Source organism: Aethalodelphis obliquidens, unplaced genomic scaffold (genome assembly GCF_003676395.1).
Source record: "Aethalodelphis obliquidens isolate GAN/ISIS:26980383/991018 unplaced genomic scaffold, ASM367639v1 scaffold10, whole genome shotgun sequence".
Lineage (NCBI taxonomy): Eukaryota > Metazoa > Chordata > Mammalia > Artiodactyla > Delphinidae > Aethalodelphis > Aethalodelphis obliquidens.
In genome coordinates this window covers 26,235,424-26,254,227 of record NW_020837954.1, presented here as the reverse complement: position 1 = coordinate 26,254,227, position 18,804 = coordinate 26,235,424, and the positions used below count along the sequence as shown (strand labels likewise).

At 37.6% G+C, this 18,804-nt stretch overlaps 1 protein-coding gene across 9 annotated transcripts in view; it reads right to left on the bottom strand.

Moving 5' to 3' along the window:
- FRMD6 (FERM domain containing 6) overlaps nucleotides 1–18,804 on the bottom strand; it is a 256,887-nt gene that overhangs the window by 26,922 nt on the left and 211,161 nt on the right. For all 9 annotated transcript variants that reach the window (XM_027111226.1, XM_027111227.1, XM_027111225.1 and 6 more), the window contains 2 exons: nucleotides 8,034–8,278; nucleotides 2,292–2,382 (listed from right to left, as the gene is read on the bottom strand). In XM_027111226.1, the coding sequence (XP_026967027.1) occupies nucleotides 2,292–2,382; nucleotides 8,034–8,132 (190 nt within the window). In that variant the 5' untranslated portion in view covers nucleotides 8,133–8,278. The remainder of the gene's footprint in view (nucleotides 1–2,291; nucleotides 2,383–8,033; nucleotides 8,279–18,804) is intronic.

The window sequence follows — 18,804 nt, the reverse complement described above, 5'->3', positions numbered from 1 at the left end:
ATATTTCTTCAAGGGAATGATGTTCTTAAGATGAACAGAAAATAAGACTGCTAAAAAACCCATATAAAAATGATCTAAACATGTGAAAACAAGCTGGTAAAAAATGTAAAAATTTTCTGATTTCCCAAATGGACTCTTTTAAAGAGAGAGATATTTCATATGAAAAGCCTTCCTATCTTGTACAGTTTTCAATCTTTTTAAAAAAAACTCCTTCTTTTTCCTCTAACCATCACTATGGGGGCATGCTCTTGGAAAGCCCTGGATACAAATGTACTCATTCTGGAAGAGAAGTGTGTCTCTTTGACTGCTTCAAGGATAACACACTTGACCACGCTGTCACTCATGACTGAATGTTGGAGTTTGACTGGAAAAGCATCATAAGAGAACAGGAAGGGTAAAGCTACTTTTTGTCTATGAATGGCATATTAAGTCAACCAGTTTGGACGAAACGGGTAAGGAAGAGGTCCCCAAACCAAGAGGACGCTACTAAAATCCACTTATCACGTCAACTAAAACTATCTCCCATCTCTCTTATGTTACCAATTAAACATGAAATGGACAAGATCAGACAACCCTACTGTTGAATCTGATTTGTGTTTGGCTTGAGTTCCTGTCTGAAGAAGCAACATAATGAATAGAACAGACTGTTCACCATAATGGCACATACATATTTTTTTAAACTATCACTGTGTCTCTACCATCTGACAGTTTGACCAGAGCTTTGTACTTCAGGAATTCTCAAGCACACATCAATCCTGAAAACAGGTGGAACAGTGATTTCCATTAGACCTGAGAGAAAGCTGAAATGGAGAGAAGGCAAGGGATATGTCTGAAGCCACATGGCTAGCTAGTGGTAGAACCAAAATCAGAACCAGGTCATCTGATTCCTGTTCCAATGTTTTTTTGCCATCCTGCAATCTCTCTTTTAAAAAGGACATCTGAGTGCTCGCTTCGGCAGCACATATACCAAAAAGGACATCTGAAAAACTCTTATTCTGAAACCTAAGGAAGCTGTAAACTGGTTTTATGAGATTGACTTGTTCAACAACAAAGATCAACAGTCTGGCTGTAGCTGTAGTAAGAATTAACTCTGAGTACAAAATAAAAGTAAGGTTACTTAGAATCTGTAGGGCATCTTATACCCCCAGACCCTTCCTTGAAAGAATGACTGAGGTGTGTACTAATACAAGGATAGAGCTGAGCATCTGTGTTTTTACTGCTTTCACTACCACAGGAAGAAGCTGAAGAGCAAATGGCTGGTTCCTCACCTCCTGCTCCATGCTCTCTGGCCTCTCCAGAGCTGTCTTTTTAGACAACTGAAAACTGCTCACTCACATTTTGGAGCTGAACTTGTTGATCAGTTGATCATGATATACTTTCCAACACGGCAAACCTAAGCACTTTATGGTACTAACCAGATTCTCAAGATATCATAAGCCTTTAAATTGAAACCAATTCCAATAGTATAAAATAATTCATATCCAAATACAAAATATAGATAAATTTCACAAAAAAAGGTCTCCTTGGAAAACTGAGCAAAGATTTGAAAGGTTTTTGGCATCTAGAAGACTAACTTAGAGAAATCTTAAAATATGATTTGAAAGAAGAACGCTTTAAGGAATGGCTGCACTTAAACCCTGGGAACTTAACTCTAACTAAGGTGTTATTGGCAGAGAAAGCTTATATGGAGCCCTTTGCTTGAAAATCTTCTCCACATAAAGTATACAGAAGAAACTGATCCCATTTCTCTAAGTCATGTGTTCTGACTGGAAAAAAGAGAAGGGGCAAGGAAGGAAAAACAGAAAATAAGAGTAAATTAATAGATCACTTTGTTATACTATATATTCAACAGCAAGAGAAGCTGAATAGAGGAAAGTCAGTTTTATTATGTCTAAATGTCTTTTAATGTTAAAAATTATAAAACAAATTAAATTACAAAAACATCCAATTTCCTACTAGCGCCAGCTGCTCCCTGAGTGCAAAGAAACAAAAATCAATCTTAGTTCATTAAAACATAAAAGAGCAAACACATAAAACCCAGACTCCTAAAGAGGAACAAATTTTTAAGTTCAAACCATAATAAATTCATGACCTAAAATTCTAAACTTGTAAGAAATACAGAACAGTACTCATATTAAAATATGAGTACTAGATTAAAAATCATGATCAGTTTATGGGTATTTTGACAATCATAATTACATAACAATATGCTCAATTTAAGTTACAGCTATAAAATGTCATTTCCTCAGGGACAGTTGGCTAACTCCATCAGAGATGGGATTGAGACTTACTTTGTATAACACTGAGTCCAAAGAGGTGACAGTCCTTTAGCCTGAGTAGGTCACACACCTGGACCAGCAACTGGTGACACAGAATTTTAACCTATAGGAAAAAAGACAAAAACAAACACACATTTAAGATAACAATTCAGCGAAGTCCAGACAGTGAGCCACAATCAGGCAACGTAATGCATCTTAAATACATGCCTTGAAGGGACAAGCTGACACTAGCAAAACGACAGTTGGTTTATGGAAATCACTTTAATCTGCAGCTGTGTTTCAATAATAATGATCACAATTCAAATTTCTACAACCTGGTAATAAAGTACCACTGCAATCTTGTACAAGACTCATAAATCTTAGGATACATGGATAAGGCCTTACTCTATAGCTGTGGTGCATGATAAATATGTATTTCAGAAGGAACCCCAAATAGCCTAATCAGATTATCAAAATTATTAATTTGGCAAGTATCTTTACAAAGAAAGTTTTCCTCTTGATGGTCTAAACAAAATGCTCACATACTGCACAATGAGTGAATACCTAGCTTTTATTTACTTTAATAATTGACACATCTTGTAAGTACCTAAACCAGGTTCTTTTTCTGAGTCCTAGTATAATTCAAACATAATAAAACCATATTAATTTGGAACTCTGGGGTTAAGTTATTCTGAAAAGTCACATGTTGAACGATAACAGTCTTTAAAAGATACAGTTCTAATGACTTTTCAAATGTTTAATGAAGTGTTTTGGGAGACAATAATTCTAATGAGTCTGCCTTGTTGAATTCAGAACCACTAAAGCTTATTAGTATTGGGATTGACACTAAGAGACCACGTGGGTCAATTTCTTCATCTGATAGAAGTAGAAAAGAAAAGCCAGGCAGCTTGCAGTCATGCAACTAGTAGTGGCAGAGGCAGCAACTCACACCTTTGCTCATTTTGTATTACAATATTTTTGTATATGTATATTAATAAAATATGTGCAACATGACAGTTTATCAGTGTAGGTACATATATTGTGTGGCATTTCCCCTCGTATTTGTAATATTAACTTGCAACTTCTTTCTTCAACAATGATGACAGTTACAGTTTTAATGATTACAAATTCTAAATTAGTTAACTCTGAATTAATGACTTCTTATCATACCTTAATATGTAACTCAGACTCAGAAAATGAAAACATGTTGAGATCTCTTGACAATTGAAAGCCAAACAATTCAAAATGGTGACAATGTCAACTGGAGTAAGAAAAATAGGTTTACAGCTCTTTTCCACATTCACTGTTAAATGGCAAATAATCTGAAGCACCTTATCCACTAGAAAGTGCAAAAAGTATTTATGTAAGGCCAGAGAGTACCACTTAGGCTGTTTTAGAAGTTACAGGAACTCAGTGAAGCTGGGACAGTGTCTTATTTTATATTCAGGATATACAGCAGGCACTCAGTAAATGTCTGATGAACAAAAGCTAGGGATCTGATTTTCCTGTGGACTCCTCACCTTCCTTCTGTTCCATGACTACAGACGACTCTCTGACCCACTGAGCAGATCATTTAGTAATGTGCCACGTAAGAATTTAGGGAAAATGTATCAATACGCATCCACCAACACCACTGGGGGAATACATTTGCCAATAGGAAATCAGTATCATCTTCGTTCACTAAAAAGACTTTGGATTTGAGTTCTATATTACTGTGTTTCCACTTTACAAATAAGCTTAAATAAAGAAAATGATAAAGGAATGGAAAAAGTGTCTAATGTTAAATAAAATTGAATTAGATACTACAAATTTGAGACTTCAGATGTCATATAGTCTAGGACTTCTTTAATCTTTAGATTTGACTGTATTTTAAAATGTCATGGGACTTCCCTGGTGGCGCAGTGGTTAAGAATCCGCCTGCCAATGCAGAGGACATGGGTTTGAGCCCTGGTCTGGGAAGATCCCACATGCCGCAGAGCAACTAAGCCCGTGTGCCACAACTACTGAGCCTGCGCTCTAGAGGCCGTGAGCCACAACTACTGAGCCCACGTGCCACAACTACTGAAGCCTGCGTGCCTAGAGCCCGTGCTCCACAACAAGAGAAGCCACCGCAATGAGAAGCCCGCTCACCACAATGAAGAATAGCCCCCGCTCGAACTAGAAAAAGCCCGCACACAGCAACGAAGACCCAACACAGCCAAAAATAAATAAATTTTAAAAATATAATAAAAAAATAAAATAAAATGTCATATACAAAGCACTCTGGGTAAAACGTGATAAAACGTTAAAAGAAAAATTCCAAACCACACGGTGTATGCAAAATGAACTATGTTGTAACTTTGTGTAACTGCTGTTCAAATAATGCTGTGCATTTCCCCCCCACACCTTATATAATTATTATTGTTCCGCTAGTTTAAATCAAGTATTTGGAGCCTAACTGATAAAGCTCTTTAACAACTATTAAGGAAATAACAATGTTCTTGTTTAAAAACTGTAATTAAGTAAGGTTGTGGCTCTGAAGTCTTACCTGCTGTGAAAACAAGCTTGAGTTTTTTGCATTTGCATATTATGAGTCTTTAAGGCTACATTTTAGCTGACTGTGAAATATTTCAAGTTCTTTAATCTTCAGGAGCAATGGGAACATTAAAAAGTGCCATAGAGTATGAGGTATTAAGAATAAGAATGAAAGCATGATCTAAAAATATACTCTATATGGAACTTTCTAATAAAAACAGCATTTGATTCTCAATGTCAATGGTTTGATATTGAGCAAGAATGTTTAAAATACGCTCCAGAAAAAGAACTGTTCACTCTCTTCTCAGTGAAGAGGTGTAACCTCTTACCCATAATTTATATCACTCAAAAATTTTGTGGCTCCTACATTTACCATCATTTGATTTCCAAAAATTTCCAAGTTCCCATATTTATTACCTGATGATTAAAATCATTTAGAACAGTCCCTATTAGTTCAACTCATGGAGAATTAAAAATGACCAAAACACTAAATTTACCCCACATGCAGAAAGGCAACATTCTATCAACTACATTTGTCAGGGAACAAACTTTCTTTGTTTAAAAAAAAGTTTAGAAATGATTTAAAAAATGAGACCATTAATGAAATAGTTTTGTTACAGTTAATTTGTTCTACCACAACTCTACAAATATCAGCTGCTATTTTCCAAAGACAAAAATAACACTTTGTAGAACACGACAGGCCTTTGGCAGCCCTGAGTTGGCTTTCTAGCGAGGAGGGAACTCCATACTACTTAACCCAGTTCCTCCTCCCCGTCCTTTGGTCCAACAGCTTGCTTGCTAATGAGGAGTCGGGACATGGCAGGGCCGTCTATGGACCCTGGAATAAGAACAGGTCTACGTGGGAGTCAGACTCCACAGCTGAGTTTCATTAACAGTGAGACCACAGCTCAAAGAAATGAAAACAAGTGCTACTCTATTAAGTGCTCATTCACTGAGCAATTCCCAGGTACCACGCACTGTAATAAGCATTTATTCATGTTATGTCTTTATATCCTCACAATGTCCCTGTGAGGAGAGTAAGATTATCTCCACTTTATAGAAGAGGAAACCGAAGCCAAAAAACTAACTTGCCCAAGGTTGCAGAGTAAATTGTGAAGTACAGATTTCCACCTACATCCCCCATCCTACCCTAGACTTACTAAATCAGCATCTCCAAGGAGTGGAGTCCAATAGTTTGGGTATTTAACAAGCTCTCCAGGTAATTCTGATGGACATCAAGTTGTAAAATCACTGATCTACAGGAACGAATGGACTGGCTATCTGCCAGTCTGTTCTCTGTAATTATCTTCCTCAGCTAAGATTTTAGTACTAATTAATTTCTTAGAAAATTATAGTCAGCTCCTAGTATTCCTCATGAAGTCAGATTAGTCTTCCTTCTAACTTACCTGAGATCAGTAAGGTTTTGCCCCATATCCTGTATATGAGCATACACACACATAAACACATGTATACACATTCCACCAGATGAAAAGACCGAAGAAGTGGAATGGAGAGAAGTTTCCTAAGTGCTTATGCTTATATTTATGTATATTTAAAAATTTTAATTGATCTTTTTATATAACTGTATAAAAGAACTCAAATAGCATATTCATGTATACATGTAAATTACATTTTGATATATTCTGACAGTGCCCATACTGACAAAGAATGATAATGTTGCCAAAAATAACAGCCTATCACTTCACAAAACCAAAACAACTTCAGGTACCCTGAGTAGAAATGTAGCTAATCAAAGGAAATTCTGCCTAACGGATTGATAAAGTTCATTCAACAGGCAGGTTTGATGCTCAGACAATTCCTGTGAGCAAAAACAAGGTTACATTAGTAAATCTGTGAAGAAACTGTGGTGACTGACAGAATAAAACCAAAATAATTATGGTAATAAGCAGAATCTTCTCCTATTTAAACTTTTAATGGAGCTATTTAAATGTCATATAGCTTCATTATAACATTTAGAAATATTCTTTTATACAGCAATTGGGTTAAAAATATAGTTGCATATAGCAAAGAAAACTAATTCAAGGCTTGCACTAAGGCAATTTTTCCCTTAATTCCATCAGAATACAATCAGTGAAAGAATATGAAAGTTGATAATAGGGAGAGGGGTTGAAAAATGCTAGGCATGATTGTGGTTACATAAAACTGTTCGGCAGTCTCTACCAAAGCTAAACATATGTGTACTTCATGATTCACAATCCACTGTCGGGTATAAGCTCAGAAATGTATACATATGTGCATATACATAAAATGTTCCAAATAGTTTCATTTGTAACAGCCCCAAACTTAAAATAACCCAATATCCATCAATAATAGTTGGAAAAGAAACTGGACATATTCATACAATGAAATATTATACAATAATGAAAACGGAATTACTGTCACATGTGATAGAATGGATGACTTTCACAGGCCAAATGTTGAGTACATAAAATATACCCAGATATAAAAGTGAGCATATCACATAATTTTAGCTGCATGAAGTTCAGAAACAAGAAAATTACTCCATGGTGATAGAGGTGGGAATAGTCATTACCCTAGGGTGGAGATTACTGACTAGGAGGGATCACAAAAGATCTTTCTGGGGTACTAGAAATCTACTATATCTCAAGCTGGATGATGGTTACATGGATGTATACACTTGTAAAAATTCACTGAGCTGCTCACTGAAGATTCCTATACTTCACTGTAAGTAAATTATAAGCCAACTTTAAAAGTAAAAAATACAAAAAAGTATCATATTCCTCAATGTCCAGGTTAACTGAAAGAGTTAACTCTGACTCATGAACCATAAGCAACAGTTTAGTACTCAAATACACAGCCTATTCTTGAAATTGGCTAGACTTAGGCTACAGGTTACTATTAAAACAATGATCAAGCGCGTGTTAAAAAGCTAGCAATTATGTATTGCCATTTCACGTGTGTAGGTGACAACTCAAAATTATTTAAAAAGCAAACTCAGATATCCATAAAAATTGTATTTCAATAAAGGTTTAAAAATAGCAAAGTGTTCATGTTTCTATAATATAATAACCAAAATTCTCTTATTTTTACCAGACAAGAGAATGCTGAAAGCAGCTAAACTTAAGCCATAATTCAAAGTTTATACCTGTGTAGACCACTTTAATACCCCAATTCTCCCACATTATTAATGGTCTCATTCTGTAATGATTTCATCCTTAGCCATGTGGTCACTGGTGGGAACACCATCATTTAGACATTTCTAAAGTGGGATCTACTCACATTTATGATGATGTTCAGAGATTCATCGTTGGGAAGGAAAATACACACACTCCGGCGGTCTTGCATGACTCTGTTGTTATGGAAGTTCAATTTGTTCATTGTGTTGTGGGCTCTCTAGTGATCAGGGCTGGGCTCCGAGTCCTCGGCAATTCCTCTGGTTCCGAGCACTCCAAAGCCAAACTCTGCTCCTCATCACACGCCCTACAGAAGAAGCATCACGACGTTCGACTACGTGGGTTTCATAGCTGTAAAAAAAAGCCCAAAAGGAGGCTGTGAATAAAGGCGGTAAGGTTGGTGAGGAGAGAGAGGAGGAGAGAGACGAGGAGAGGAGCAGCAGCACGACTGGTCTCGTTGGCACAGGTACAGCACGTCTCACAGTGAGGGCTCCCTCGCTTAATCAATGAGAATGCACAGAAACGTACTCTGTGCTTTGCCCGCTATCAAGTGTTTTAAAACTTTCAGGGACTTCCCTGGGGGTCCAGTGGTAAAGAATCCGCCTTCCAACGCAGGGGATGCAGGTTCGATTCCTGGTCAGGAAATCAAGGTCCCAAACTAAGGAAACTAAGGTCCCATATGCCGCAGGGCAACTAAGTGCCACAACTACTGAGCTCACACACCTCAATGAGAGAGCCCGCGTACTGCAAACTACAGAGCCCACGCGCCCTGGAGCCGGCGTGCCTCAACTACAGAGCCCACGCACCCTGGAGCCGGCATGCCAGAGCTAGAGAGAGAAAACCCGCAGGACACAACTAGAGAGAAGGCTGAGCGCCATAATGAAAGACCCCAACTGTCTCAGTGAAGATCCCATGCGCTGCAACTAAGACCCAACGCAACCAAAAAAAAAAATAAGGAAAATAAATAAAATAACTATTAAAAAATAAACTTTCATTCAGTCATGAATTAAACATAAACCCTCTACATTTAAGGCAGTACTGTGTACTACAGGGCTCACAGAAGCAGAAGCCTGCCTTTGAGAAGTTTCCAGTCTCACATGGGAGAAAATGAAGGGTTCTGGAATAAACAAACAAAATGACAAAATTGCAACAACAACAAAATTATCAATCTCTTTCTTTTTTTCTTCCATTACAATCAAACTCAAATAAATGTCCTGGCTCTTACATTATATTCCTTCTTCAACCACTGAGGTCTGGCTTCCACTTCCTTCTCTTCACCAGCATGGCTTTGCTACAGGAAGCCAGTGATCTCTAGACCATCAAGAGAATCCACAGGATTCATTTTGATTGATCTCTCTATGTACAACACTTACTGAGGTTGTTAAGCCCTCTTTACAACTTTTTTCTTCCTGAGTTTTTATGGTGCTGCTCTCTCTTCTGATTCTCTAACCTGACAATGCAAACTTAATTTTTCTATATGTTATTTCACCAACCAGTTAATACATAGAAATAACATGACTGTATAAACTATATTTGTATACCATGGATTTTGGATACCTCTCATATGTAATCAGTTTATTAAACCATGTCATTTTATTTTTTAACTTCTCTCAGATTTTCAGTGTATAGAATTTTGTTTGCAAGTAATGAAGACTTTATCTCCAATTTTCAATAATCACACTTTTATTTCTGTTTCATGTCTCATTGCATTGGCAAGACCTTGAAGAATAATTTTAAAACAATGGTGGATATTTTCTATATTTAATGAATGTGTCTAGTGTTTCATATATTATTGCTAATATAACACTATTCAACCAAGGTATGTTAAGACTATTTGTCTGTCAAACCATTAGTAATTATTTATATTGTTCCTTTCCAGCTACATTTGTAGGATATGTAGGAATTTCCAGGCAGAAAGTATAACCATACAGTTTTAATAGAAGAGCTATTATCACTGCTGACATAAATCAAAGCATACATGAGTCTTATTTGCTTAAGGTTCAATTTCCATCTGTTATCAGCAGGAAGATGGGACAGAATATATCTTACATGGCACCATGAGTAAATATAAACTAGTATTTCTTTTTAAAGTATGAATGAAATACCATCCACAAGGGAGCTACTCAAACTAAGTAAAAACATATACAGTAAGTATTTCCTTATTAGGAAGGTGATCAAAAGCCCCTTAGGAGTATTCTGCTTCTCTTAAAGCATAATAGCAATTGTTTCACATTAGGTTGCAGCCAGTACATCACCCTACAGGGTCACCAGAGGTCAGTGCTATAGTTCTCTCCAGTATGGGATGGTTAGCCCACGTGTTCTATGACCACAAACTAACTGCACTCCAAATCCAATCGTCAATCTGCAGAACGCACACTTTTAGTTTAACAGTTCCAACGCATCAATTGGAGGACCAGTGTCGGCTGCATCAGAATCACCTAGGTGTTTGTAACAAATACAGAATCCTGAGCACAGTGACATTGCTACTGACTCATAATCTCCAGGGTCAGCGCCCAGGAATCTTAATCTTTTGAAAAAGCTCCCCAAGTATTTCTGATATGCAGTCACATATGGAAACAACACTTTAGCTAAAAGAAAGAAGTTGCTGAGCAGAGGGGTGGATATAACACCTTCATAGAAGATACTGGGAAAATATCTTGAGGTACAGAATTAGGGATAAGCAACTATGTGAAATATAGCACACATCATCACTATAACTAAAAAAAAAAGTCCTCAACATTTTCAAAGGTATGAATTCCTAAATCAGGTCAAATTTGTGTACTCAGAATGTTCTCCTAAAAAATGTAACTAGGTGAGGAAATAGGATATCCTGTATAACCTCTCAGCAATTCAGAAAGCACTGAAGGCTCTGAGAAGTCCTACGGGCAACTTCTTAAATTTAACTTAATAATTCTCAAACTTACTTGGGCACAGAATATTTCCCCGCAAGAAAAATCTATTAAGGTCCTGTAGAATAATATTCTCAGGCATACCACCTGAGAAATACAGTTCTGAAACAATTTCATTGTCAAATATTATATTTCATGGCAAAATTTTTCCCTATGAATTGATACATTCCAAAATTTAGGCCTCCTCTCTGACATTAAAATCTTTTCAAGAAATTATAAGCTATGATTAAATGTAACTTGTTTAAATTCAAACCCTTAAATATTAATCTCAGTATAATTATTCAAATCTATACTTCAAATTGAGTTACTCATATAATTTTCCATTTCTAATTAAACTAATTAAAGGGGGATAATTCTACTGATGTAATTTCTAGAATTTAAAAAATAAACTAGGGAAAAATATCTTCTGATTTTTGGGATGTTTCCAGAGCCTCATTAAAATAATTTTAAAATTTCATGGATATGATTTTTATTTACTAGTTTGTTTATGGTTCAGATAGTGCAGTATTAAAAAAAAAAAGACTAGAAGAGGATTATTGAAGAAAATTTTATAAAAGCAGAGTCTTTAAGAAGCGGTGCTGCTTCATTGCTCCTTTTTCTGCTTTGAGGATAGCAAACTAGAAAAGCCCTGAAAGAGAGATAGTATTAAGATTTTACTTTACCCAGGCCTGCATTAAAGCTGATTAAAAGGTTCCACAGAAATAGCAAAATACCCATATCTCTAATGTGCTTCGGTATAAGATTTAATCTTAAATTGGAGAGTCCTGGGGGAAAGAATTCGACTAAATTTAAACTAATTTTAATCATAGAATTTAGCCTCTGAGCCATTGGCTACTTATTCTGTATCCTAAGCTAAATCCCAACTCAGTCCCAGGAGGGCACATTTCCTACTCCAGGGCAGCCCTTGTCTGTTCAACCATCTTGGGATAGATTATTTATGAAGAACAAACCATGTTATAGTACCATATTTCCCAGACAACAACAAAACAGCTTAGATACTGATCAAACCCCATCCTGCCATCTTTACAAACACCCAACTTACAAATAAAATGTTAAGCTATAAGATTTCCCCACTTGAATTTTAAACCCACATTATTGTAAATTCCTTACTTTCTGACAAGCCCCATTGGTTACAAAGTTACTTCATTTCTTTTAAGAATCAGGAAGCTACCACCTAGTATGGACATTCAATATTGATTTTCATTTTTTAGAAATTATTGGATGTAGGCTTTAAAACTGGGTCACCCTGGAATAAAAGTATGGGCTTTAGTTCATTATAATGTATCAATGCTGGTTCATTACAAATGTTCCACACTCATGTAAGAGGTTAACAACAGGGAAAGTGGGTACCTGTGGGCTACAGAGGAACTCTGTGCTATCTTTGTAACTCCTGTATATCTAAACGTATTCTAAAGTTAAAAAGTTTATTAAAAAAAACCCTAGGTCACCAGAAACTTCCTACCCATACAATATGTATAGTCTCACTTTGAATGCAGGCAAAGGAGGATTCTCAATTCTGAGACTGTCGCCCTAAAAAAAGTGAACAGGTGGTTAATTTCATAAGAAAATTACTATAATGCAAGCAAGTCTAATAGGCATATTTACACAGTCAATAAGGTATCTCTATTACCTAACAAAACTAAGGCAAACATTATCTTGAAAAACTGGATTGCAGACAGCCCTATCTTTTAATTTAATCACTACACATTAATGAAACTCAAGTTATACACACAGCACTGTAGTATTTACTTGGTGAAAAGCAGAACACAAAAGCAATAGAAGATGTGCCCCTATACTCATGAATTCACCATCTAGTTAGGGATATAACAGGGCCAAGGTGCTTAAGATGATGACGTTGTCCCTGCTTGCCAAGAGCACACAGACTCCAATGGGCATTTCTTATGAAAAGACATAACAGATGACAGCATTAGGTATATGAATACTGTAGCTAAGATCATTTTGGAAAAAAAGGACATGGTCTTTTAATGAATGGTATCCTAAAAGTGATACCAAAATGCCTTTGGTAAAATTAGTTGGCTTGCTGTTGTTCACTTATTCATTCATTCATTCAGCATACATGCATTAAACACCTACTATGTGTCACGTGTTGTTGTGAGTGCTGAGTACACAGCAATGAACAAAACAAATATTCCACTCTAATGGAGACAGACAATATAGCGTAGATGGTGACATGTACTATGAAGAAAAATAAACCCAGAGTAGGTGAGAGAGTTGATGAAGATAATGTGGTAGTGTGGACTGCTATGTCATACACAGTAACCCGGGGAAGCATCTCTGACAAGTTGATGTTTTAGCAGATACCAGAACTAAGAGAGGGATGTAATTTATTCCCTCCCTCCCTTCCTCCTTTCCTTCCTTATTTCCTTTCATTCATCCATCCATCCCAGGGAAGAGCTTTCCAAGTAGAGGGACAGTAAATGCCAAAGCTCACTTACTCTTCAGAAAAGGTAAAATAATAGCAATAATGATAGCTAACATTTACTTACTATGTGCCAAGTGCTGATGGTTATACTTATGGTATATCAAAGAAAACTGAAAACTCTTTGCCATGCTTCCCATGGAGAGGCGAGATCTGTTTCTCCTTCTCTTGAACCTGAGCTGACCCTGGACTAGTTCATACTCCGTCAAAGTTCTGCCTCATGGATGACTCAGTAACTTGTAGTTGTTATTCTTCTTGTCTATCTCCTCTATTCAGATCTTCTTAGAGCAGGGTCACTAGCTATGTGTGTATGTGTGTGTGAGAGTGTGTGTGTGTATTTTTAATCTCCAATGGCAGGCATATAGTACATGCTCATTAAAAGTGGGTTGTATGGCTTACTACACACATGTCTTTGGACAAGGAAGATTATACAACAGGGTTTCTTAACCTTGGCACTATTGACATTATGGGGCCAAATACTCATTGTAGTGAGGGGCTGTCCTGTGCATTACAGGATGTTCAGCAGCATCTCTAGTCTCTACTCACTAAATGTAGGGAGAATCCCCCCACCCCCCAGTTGTGGCAACACAAAATATCACCAGACATTGCCAAATGTCAACTTGCGGGCAAAATCACCCATTGTTGAGAACCAATTGTTGAGAGAAAGTTTCCTTATTGAGTCACTATGGGCTACTTTTACCATCCAGCTATTTTTTAAGTAGTAGTATAATTCTTACCAAATAAACATTTTCCAACTAAAGGTCAGCAACTAAGTTCCAAACTCAGAAATCTGGATTGAACCTTGAAGTCAAATTTTTCAACGTCTTGAATGTCTAATGGCCTCTAGCTTCAGAACCACTTTGAAGTTTAGCCTTCTTGAAACTTCAATTTAATTTTTTTTTTATTTTTATTTTTTTTGCCGTACGCAGGCCTCTCACTGTTGCGGCCTCTCCCGTTGCAGAGCACAGGCTCCGGACACGCAGGCTCAGTGGCCATGGCTCACGGGCCCAGCCGCTCCGCAGCACGTGGGATCCTCCCGGAACGGGGCACGAACCCGTGTCCCCTGCATCGGCAGGCGGACTCTCAACCACTGCGTCACCAGGGAAGCCCGAAACTTCAATTTTTAATGGAGTATATTGCCAAGCTTCTCATGTAAGTAGACTTTCATTATTACCAGGTACTTGTTACTGGCGAGTCCTATTATTATTTTTTTTTTTTTTTCGGTACGCGGGCCTCTCACTGTTGTGGCCTCTCCCGTTGCGGAGCACAGGCTCCGGACACGCAGGCTCAGCGGCCACGGCTCACGGACCCAGCCGCTCCGCGGCATGTGTGATCTTCCCGGACCGGGGCATGAACCCGTGTCCCCTGCATCGGCAGGTGGACTCTCAACCACTGTGCCACCAGGGAAGCCCGAGTCCTATATTTTGATCCCAGTATCTAGAAATATAAAAACTGACCTGGAAACAAATGATACCTGATTTTCAATTTGTCTGTATGCTCTCTGTATTACGAGAATATTTTCTTTCTTAAGTATGAGTCATTTGCTTACAAGGGTCATTTTGGATCCACAGAATTATTTTCCTCATATAATTTTATGAGTAAGTAGGGCTTCCCTGGTGGCACAGTGGTTAAAAATCCGCCTGCCAATGCAGGGGACACGGGTTCGATCCCTGGCCCAGGAAAATCCCACATGCCGCGGAGCAACTAAGCCTGTGCATCACAACTACTGAGCTTGCACTCTAGAGCCCGTGAGCCACAACTACTGAGCCTGCGTGCCACAACTACTGAATCCTGTACACCTAGAGCCCGTGCTCCGTAACAAGAGAAGCCACGACACTGATAATCCTGCACACCGCAACAAAGAGTGGCCCCCCACTTGCCGCAACTAGAGAAAGCCCACACGCAGCAACTAACATCCAACACGGCCAAAAATAAAAAATAAATTTTTTTTTAAAAAAAAGAGTAAGTAAATTGTACATTTTATGGACTCTTTTGCAGTTACTGTTTTATCTAAAAAAGAAAGTAGCTGACATCTATCAGCTATCTGGAGCCAAACCCTCTGGAAAGAACATCAGACTCTTTTGTTGCTGTCTCTTTCCCACCTCTAACCATTGTTCTAGTAGATAAAGGAGGGACTGAAAAGCTGAAGATCACCTCCCATACGGTTGAACATCAGACGTTTAGAGACAATATGGACAGAATACTGATTAAGAAGACAGACTTAACCTCCCCAATCAGACAAACCTGAATCCTACCTATATTCTACAATAAGAGCTGTATGAACTCGGGCAAGGAACCTAATCTGTGAGCCTGACTCTTCATCTGTAAAATACGTACTACTGGCCTACTAGGATTATTGGTCAGATTAAATGAGACAATGGACATAAAGTACTAGATATCAGGTTGTTGGGGGGATGCTCACTAAAATAACCATCATGAGTTGCCAGCTCATGAGAAGATCTACAACTGATTGACAAAAACACGTATCACCTAGAGATCTAGAGCTTAGAGCCAGAGGCAGCATCAGGGCTAAACTTTGGGATGTCTATTTGGGGTGGGGAAGTTAAGTCTACTGTTGGTTGTAAATGGGACAGCTGTATTATATAAGGTGGTAATTCCTCTGAAATTTTATGTATTGAAAAAGAGAAAGTATGTATGAGTGTATAGGTTCAAATGTGTGTGCTTGTTGACTAAAGGATGGAATGTAAAAAAACATCTGTTTTCATCTGCTTGGTACCATCTCTCCACTGGGGAGTGTCCCTCTCCCATCCCAGATATTTCCAGTGGAGCTATCAATCACAGTGTACACTCTACTCTGGAAGGGTAGGGATGTGACTCAAGGCTGGCCAAACTGGGTACGTCATCTTCAGTCACAGTGCTTGGTCTAAAGGAAGAACATATAACTCAAGGCCAGAATTCCTCCATAAAAAAGTATACAAATGGAGAGGGCTGCTCCTCTCTTTGGATTGCTATTTGTGAGAATGATATGAGCCTGGAGCTGCTGGCAATCATCTTTACATGGTAAGAACTTTCCTGAAGAAGGAAGACATCACAGATGAAAGAGAAGCTCAGAAAGCATCCTCGTTACATCATTTGAGCTGCTACAACCAGCTGTGTCTGAAGCCAGAAACTACCCCTAGGAATTTCCATATGTGAGTGAATAAATTATTCGTTCTCTTCAGCTAATTCTGCCACTTGCAACTGAATGAGTCTTTTTGAATACAGCCCATCCAAACAAGCTGATATACTGCTTGATACATTCATTCATTAATTCACTGAATGCCTACTATCACTGGCTACCCACATCAATATTTACTTGAAAAAAACATTGCCGTAAGTTTTAAAGTTTTTCTCGATTCTAAAACAAAGGAGAATATTCTCTATGGTGAATATTCACCATTAGCAGAGAAGACCTGAGAGGCAGGAAAAAAATCTGAGTAGATGAAAAATTTAGGTGGTTGAGTTGCTGGTCAGATACCATCATTCTCTAAGATCATTACATACAGCAAGTGATTTATGGGTATAATGCATAAATTCATTCAAGGCAAACAAAGTATACAGGGCAATTAATTCATAACAGTAATTTTCAGCAACAAGAGAATATCTTATCTGGAATACTAATTTATGGGTGAATAATCCTCTCTTATTAAAGACCACTATGTGTTTTTACAGAATTGTGCTGAATATGCTTTTATTATGTTTTCCACTTATAATAAATTACAGTAGCTGCAAAAAAATGCTTTTTCTGCAAACAAAATAGCTAGAAAGCATCGTTGATATATAATTTCGGAATTGGTCAGTTTATAGCATAGTTGTAGCAATTTTGCAAAAGTTGGTAAGGGGAAAATCATTAAGTTAATTACCACATGCAATCTAGTATGGACTATAACCTGACTGTAACATTATACACACTATGTAAGTGGCTGTGTATGTCACTTGAAATGCAGTTATTATAATATATAGTTATTGTATGAAAAGTTTGCAGATATGTAAATATATGTATTTATTTTAAATATGTAAGTATACGTATATATTTTTACATAAATAGCATATGTATATAAATATGTACATATAATACAAGTGATAAATACTATAATATATAGTTATTGTATGAGAAGTTTGCAGGTATGTAAATATATGTAGTTATTTTAAATATGTAAGTATACATATATCTTTTTACATAAATAGCATATGTATGTAAATATGTACATATAATACAAGTGATAACTACACGTGAAATGTAGCTATTGAATCAATGGAAAGTTTAAGTCAGGAAAAAGGCAATATAATGTGCTGCTTAAGCTTGGACTCTGTATGTAGCCTGACTGCTCCGATTTGGATGCCAGCTCTGACACCTGCCACTTGGATGCCCCTTGGGCAAGTCTCTTCACTTCCTTGTGTCCATTTTTTTCACCTCTGAAATGGAATTGTTGGGAAGATTATTAATTGGGTTACTCATTTACTACTAGGTAATGTTACTGACTTCCTATCATGGAAAGCAAGTGGAGGAATTGCTTTTTGGTAATATGTGTTGGTTCTAATCTATCTATTCTGTCATTAATCATATCTTGAGTTTTGCAAGACATAGTATTTTCCTCCTGTTAGTAGCTAATAAATTATTTCATTTTTGTATTTAACCAATGAGATTTGCTGCACCTTGAGGCTGGGAATGGAAAAGAACCTTCCAATTAAAGTGGACTTGAACTGGTGCCAAGTAATGCTTATCATACTCTAATGAATAAAATTATATGGCTAGTCCTTGGCTATAGACAAAGGCAAGGAAGCTTTGTATTGCAATAAGGAGAAAAATGAGTGAAATGGATGTACTCATAAGCTGTAGTTAGCACTGTAAATCACTGTGACCAACATGACTCTAGTAGGAAGCATAAAAATGTTCATACCTTTCGACCCAGTAAGCCAACCTTGGGAAATGTATAAGAAGGAAATAATTCAAACAGAGCACCACACTTTTGATCAAAGGTACTTAAGGAACCATTATCCATCAGAGTAAAAACTGGAAAAAAAAATCTAAATAGTCTAACAACAGCAATGGATTAGTAAACTATTTTATGTCAAAAATAACATCAATAATAAAGAACACCAGGCTTCCCTGGTGGCGCAGTGGTTGAGAGTCCGCCTGCCGATGCAGGGGACACGGGTTCGTGCCCCGGTCCGGGAAGATCCCACGTGCCGTGGAGCGGCTGGGCCTGTGAGCCACGGCCGCTGAGCCTGCGTGTCTGGAGCCTGTGCTCCACAACGGGAGAGGCCACAACAGTGAGAAGCCCGCGTACTGCAAAAAAAAACCCCACCATTTACTGAGTACATTCCCCCCAAATCACAAATACCCACTACAGCCAAAAATTACCCTGTTTCACTGTATGTTTTTAGAACAGAACTTGCAGGAATAAAGAAGTAAAGAAAGCCTCTAAATCTAAGAGGTAGGGAGAAAAAAAGAAAGAAAAAGATTGCAAGTAGTCTGTTAGTCCATGAACAATCATAAGCCAACTGGCATTTGAGTCCTATAACAC